At 38.6% G+C, this 6,111-nt stretch overlaps 1 protein-coding gene across 3 annotated transcripts; it reads right to left on the reverse strand.

Moving 5' to 3' along the window:
- Positions 1–331: 331 nt before the first annotated feature.
- LOC115963340 (MA3 DOMAIN-CONTAINING TRANSLATION REGULATORY FACTOR 1-like) lies at positions 332–5,366 on the reverse strand. 3 transcript variants are annotated; one of them, XM_031082307.1, is made up of 4 exons: positions 5,120–5,366; positions 4,660–4,902; positions 2,769–2,863; positions 332–2,452 (listed from the first exon to the last, which is right to left on the reverse strand). In XM_031082307.1, exons 2-4 carry the CDS (start codon positions 4,895–4,897, stop codon positions 638–640), a joined length of 2,148 nt encoding a protein of 715 aa, XP_030938167.1. In that variant the 5' UTR covers positions 4,898–4,902; positions 5,120–5,366; the 3' UTR covers positions 332–637. The 3 variants fall into 3 exon arrangements, with proteins under 3 accessions (XP_030938167.1, XP_030938165.1, XP_030938166.1); XM_031082305.1 differs by having other exon boundaries at positions 4,660–4,913; XM_031082306.1 differs by having other exon boundaries at positions 4,660–4,924.
- Between the last annotated feature and the right edge of the window lie 745 nt (positions 5,367–6,111).

Here is a 6,111-nt window from a genome sequence, read left to right on the forward strand (position 1 = left end):
AGCCCCGGAAGACTCACGCACGATAGCAGACAAAGCTAATCGTACGCTGAGGAAAAAAGCTAGTACAGTCAGTCTTGACCTTGCCATTGCCCCCAATGAGTAATGACATTGCTTGTTCCTCAATCCCCGCCTGTTTATGTTTCAAACTTTGTAAATTTGTAGTATATTATTATTATTCCCATGTGTCTCTTCTATAGCAGCAGCTCAACAAATCCAGTTTGATTTGGCCACGAGAAACAATACGTAATTCATCCAACTAAATCCATTGTTAAACATGAAAATACAGATTAAGAAGGAAAAAAAAAAACAAAAAAATCAAAAACAAAAAACAAAACAAAAAGCTTTCCATGAATATGAAAAATCTAACTCTAACCATCATCATATTGCATGTAACCATGTCCCTCTCATTGCAACACAAGCCTAATAAGCTGTCAATGGAATAAAAGAGCAACTTTTTACATCAGCTGAGATTAACAAGAATCTCCGTCAGATGAGATGAGCACAAAAAGAGAAGCATCAGAAACGAATTCAAACATCCCATATCCATCCCCGTTGAAGTGAATTCACCATTTAACAATAAAATCATGTAACGGGTCAGCACATACAAGAGAAAAACAAGTGAAAATACATGTTATTCTCAAGAAGCTGCTGCTTGAGTTAGCGAGGCGTCCGGTGCTGATGAACCAAAGGATGGTAGGAGCCACCCCTTCTTCTGGGCATGCTCTAGATAAAAATTGAATTTCTCCTCGGCGTTTGGGATGTCAAGAGCTAGATCATCAAGCCCATCCTTGATCCGAGTGAAGCCTTTTGTCATCTGGTTGATAGTGATCAGCCCTTCAGTAAAACATTCCTGCAGCAGATCCAGAATCCTATCATTCTTCTTCTCCATAGCCATAACCAATGCCTTCTTCACCACCTCGTGGTTAAAGAAAGGCATGCCAAGATCCCGAATACACTGGCAGGCTTCACCCACAACACCCCCACTTTCATATTCCTCCAGAAGCTTTAAAATCTTGTCCTTTGCATCCTCCACAGCCCAGCCAGTCCCACCTCCCCAACACCTCAAGATCCTCTCACCGGCATGTCGTGCAGAAAGGAGTGCTCGGGCCATTCGCAAAGTCTCACTCCCACTGGAATCTGGGGGCAACTTGCAGCTCATCTCTTCTAAATTATGTGGAACCAAGACGTCATCAATCACTGCCCTAGCCAGAAAAAGCGCGAGCTCATTAGAAGCATCCAGAATATCCAGTGCTGTATCTTCTGCAGATTCCAAAAGCAAGAGAAAACCATTCGCTATATCGTCACTTGAGAATATCTCGCTATGAAGAGAGGACAGCAAAACAGACGCCATTTCTTTTTCTCTGTTCTTCCTATCCATAGCAAGGGTGATGAGCTTCTTCAAAAAAATTGGATTATACTCTGGCACTCCAAGATCCATAAGGCTCTGGATGAGTTCGGGAATGTCATCTGACAGGAAATATTCATGAATTATTGTCACACACTCTTCCTTAAACCGCCTCACCTTTGCATCATCTGGTACCACCCCGTCTTCACTTGAGGGCTTTGCAAATGAAGCATCAAGCCATCCTTCAGATACTGCCTTGGGGACAAGTGATTGGAACAAAGTTTTTGCTGATGGAATGTCAAGGGCAAGGTCATCAAGGCTATCTGCCAACCGAGAGAAACCCTTTACCATTTGACTAGAACTAATCAGGCCTTCCTCAGCTGCTTCTTTTAATAGCTTAAGTATAAGGGGTTCTGCTGTGCGAATCTCCATAGCAAGTACCAAAGCCCTCTTCACAACCTCATGATGGAAGAATGAAACCCCTAACTCCCTTATGCACCTACATGCCTCAATAGTGTCTCCACTCTCCACATATTCCCTCAATAGATCAGCAATCTTTTTCTTCACTTCCTCAACAGTGATATGAGTGCTACCACCCCACTTCCTCTCCACAAGTTCTGCATGGTGTGGAGCTGAAAGATAGCTCTTGTCAGCAATTTGGATAGCCTGAACTCCCTTGGAAGATTCTGGGAGTCCTTTCTTTGCCCGATTCAGGAAAGCTGGAGGAATAATGTCATCAACCACAGCACGCGCTAGGAACAAGGCAAGGATATCAACTGCATCAAGGATGTCCACAGCAAGGTCATCAGCAGATTCAAGAAGCATAAAAAATCCATCCTGTATCTGGTCAGGACTGATGACATCAGCATACAAAGCTGAAAGCAGAACCGAAGCCATTTCCTTCTCTTTATCATGCCTGTCCATGGCCATTGAAACAAGCCGCTTAATAAAGTAAGGAAGATATCCACTTGACCCTTGTTCTCTGAGGTCAGAAGCTGCCAATTCTACATCTCCATTGCTAAAATATTCCTCTATGATAGAGGCAACGGATTTCTTGTAATCATCTAAGGGGTCTGAAACAGATGTTCCAACAAGTTGATAGGGTTCCTGTTGGAAGCAAGGATAAAAGAATCACATTCAACAAGGATAGGAGGATGACAACAACATTAACGTTACAAAAAGTTATACCCAGTGAACAAGACACTTTTGTGTAGTCAAAGAGAGGTGGTTGGCAGACAGTCCACCTGCCCCGCCACCCCAAAAAAAAATGGAGGCGTTGATCTCCAGATTAACATTAACTACAAGTATTGATATATCTCATTACAGTACAAAGTCAAACTGCAGCTAGCACAAGTGGTATTTAATACTCCTAAATCCTAATAATATACCTAATTAATACACAAAAATTAAGAACTGCTATTACCTCGCCACTGTCATAATTTGGATCATTCCGATCAAGATGAGATTCACCATCAGTGTCAAGGAGTTTTCCCCATGTACCCTTACCACCAGCACCATCTGCACATATCAGTTAAAGAGAAGAGCAGCCAATTATTATACAAGAAAAGGTGCTTTGAAAAACCACTAATATCATACTTGCACTGAAATAACTAAAGTATGACAAGGAAACATAAGGTAAATGACTCAGTTACCTTGACTAACATCCATCTTAAACTAGCCGAAAGAGAAGAAAGAAGACAATCGACAATCATAGGGTTATGGAAAATCGAGAATCACCCCCAAGAATAATGTAAAATATGACTACCATCGGTTTTTTCTTTTTGATAATGAAGTCAAAACTCATCATAGGGTTATGGAAAATCTAATAGCAGATTTTAAAAATTTTAATAAAACTAACATTTGCAATTTTGCATGCCTCATTTTTGCCGCTTCATAAAAGCATATTTCTAGTCGGAAATCAGAAACACAGTGGCACATTATAGATTTTTAATATTCATTTGTTTCTTCCAGGTTGCAGCATTCTTATTTACTCAGAATAGATCATGAGAACATAGAACTCTAACAATTGAAACAATCTAAGCTTTGACCTCTACATGGGATTAATTAGTTTTAGAAAAGATTGTTGAAGCCACCCTTAACAAGCCATTAGATTGCCGTGGCAACTGAAGAAGAACATTATAAATCTGTAGTCACTATTGATGGAGGCCACAGAATATATAGAAATTTTCCAAACAATGCCTATCAACTGCATTCTAGACACTGTTATTAAATCTATCAGGTAATAATTTACCAAGACTACACCAATATCCATGAAAATCAATAATCTTCAGCAGTTACAAAGACAAAAAAGTGCAAAAGGAGAGAAACAAGAGATAGGGGAGGGGGGTAAATAAAGACCAATCAAAAGGGAAACAAAAATAGGAACAAATTTATACTCTTGTGGTTGTGTATGATAGATTCTTAAAAGAAGATAAGAAAACTAATTTCAAAGGTCACTCTGAATCTGAAAGTATTAAAAAGATAAAGAATTGATGTATGAAGCATATTAGAACCATTGCATATTTTCACATGCTTTCACTATGCAGGAACTACAAATCTTAATAAAAAGATCATCTTCGTTGAAGAAAGCAAATGAGCAGATAAAAGCATTAATTTCCAATCAAATGAAAAACACATTATTTAACATCTAAAAATTCAACATGAAATAGTCCAACCTCAACTGTTCCTACTTTTTGATCAACCCCCCAATCCCCCTCCCCCCCCCCCCAACCCAAAAGAAAAGCAGCAGGCCACAGAACACACACACACACACACACACACACACAACAGAAAATATTCATTTTAGAAACATGTTAGACTTCCCATATCCATGATGAACAACACCCATGGATAATTCTTCCAGGGAACAACCTAACTAAACAATTCAATTGTAGAAAATTCAGGAGCCTCATTTCTACAAAAACCACCAAAAAAAAAAAACCTAGACATCTATTCATAAAATTGACTTAGGTATTTCCAGCTCAAGTGAAAAATTGTATTTAAGCTCCTGACTATTCCATAATTAACTTGTTCAATAAGCCACAAATTAAAGTGCAGTAATCATACACAAAAGAACAAAACATTATAACCCAGTAAAGCACATAAAGAACCAAAAAAACATCGTTTCTATTCCCTTAAATCACTCCATCAAGTTAGGAGAAACCAACAAATGAACCTAAAGCACACAGAAAAAGCTATTCATGAAGTGATTGAAACACTAAAACTCTTAATCATCCTAGCACACAACATGTCAATATCGCATTAATACAATACAAAATATAACCTAATTCATCAAATTCATGGCGAACACTCACCCTTCTTCACCCGCACACACTTCCCCGAATGTGACCGGCGCACATGCTTCACGGCAATCCCAGCACTGGCCGCCTTGCCGCCACCGCCACCGGCAGGAGGAGCTTTTATGCTGTATTCCGAAAGCAAATACGTTGGCGATTTCGGCGAAGAAGACAAACCCCAACTCTCCACATTTTGACTCGCTATCTTCAACTTTTGCCTCTGTTCTTCCGTCAGAAACCCCTCACTCGACGCCATTCACACTAACCAAATCCTAAACACAATCTGATCAACAACAAAAAAAAAAAAAAAAAATCCAATATTTTTTGCACTTATTCTATAAATTCTAATCAATAATAAAAAATAAAAAAAATAGTATCAGTGTTTTCTAAGAAGTTAGAAACGAAAAAAGAAATCTAAGATTTCAATAGTTGATTCCGTATTTTCCTAGAAACCAAACCAAACAGGAAGAGAGTGAACCTGTAGTGAATCTGGCGGCGAATCCGGTAGTTGAGTGCTTGGCCCGGATCTCGAGCCAAGCGAACCGGATCTTCGAAACCACGCTCCAGAAAGAAACCCTAGATCAGGAACTAGGTCCGGCCGGTCCGACCCGGAGCGGATCCGAATATTTTGTTTGTTTGTGTCTATTGAGTCTGAATCGGTTAAGAGAGAAAACAGAAAATGAAAGAGAGAGAGAAAGAGAAAGAGAGAGAGTGAGAAACGGATGAGAATGAAAAAAGAGGGATAGAGGAAAGAAGAGTATTTATAGGGAGGCTATGGTTTGAGAGTGACACGTCATCGTTGGATTAGGGTGTCCACGTGGCACGTGGCATAAAAGGAGCTGCTAGCCAGTCACAGTGGTGGTGGTGGTCGACACCCCAGGCCCAATTGGGGGGGTTGTGGAGGTGGATTTACCAAACTAGCCTTGTATTGTTTTGTTGTCCAAGTCTCCAAGATTTGATTTTTATTTTTTATTTTTTTTAGGGTGTGATTTGAAATGAAATTAGAAACATTAGTTACTAGAAGAAGACTATAAATTTAGTAGATGATTCTTGATGCTTGCACATCAAGACATTTGTTTTTAGCGTCTGATTAACGGGTGTCCTCAATGTATTTGTTAATGAACTATTTTAAGAAAGTTTTAATTTTTAATACCACTTTTATGAGAATATAAAAAGTTGTTGGAAAATTTAGCTACTTTTTTTTTTTCTTCCAATTAACTGTTTTTAAAAATATTTCCTAAATTAATTTTTCTCTTTGTTTTAAGTCATTCGTTTGTTTGGGGTTTAGAGAATTGCATTTAATGGATCTTATGTATTCTTATCCTTCAATTAATATATAGAAATGTTAATTCTTAAATGAAATTTATTGCAATTATTATTATTTAAGGATTTTTCCGTGTGTTTACTATTTTGTGACATAGACAAGAGACATAAAAGTTTATGTGTTATTTTCGTGTCTGGTCCAATACA

Source organism: Quercus lobata, chromosome 10 (assembly GCF_001633185.2).
Source record: "Quercus lobata isolate SW786 chromosome 10, ValleyOak3.0 Primary Assembly, whole genome shotgun sequence".
Taxonomy (NCBI): Eukaryota; Viridiplantae; Streptophyta; class Magnoliopsida; order Fagales; family Fagaceae; genus Quercus; species Quercus lobata.

Excerpts from the sequence above, each read along its gene's own strand:
- LOC115963340 (XM_031082307.1), bottom strand. The coding sequence starts at position 4,897 with ATGGCGTCGAGTGAGGGGTTTCTGACGGAAGAACAGAGGCAAAAGTTG. Across the intron at positions 2,864-4,659 it reads GTGTGTGCGGGTGAAGAAGG|ATGGTGCTGGTGGTAAGGGT; the intron begins GTGAGTGTTCGC and ends TGATATGTGCAG. Across the intron at positions 2,453-2,768 it reads CAAATTATGACAGTGGCGAG|GAACCCTATCAACTTGTTGG; the intron begins GTAATAGCAGTT and ends TGCTTCCAACAG.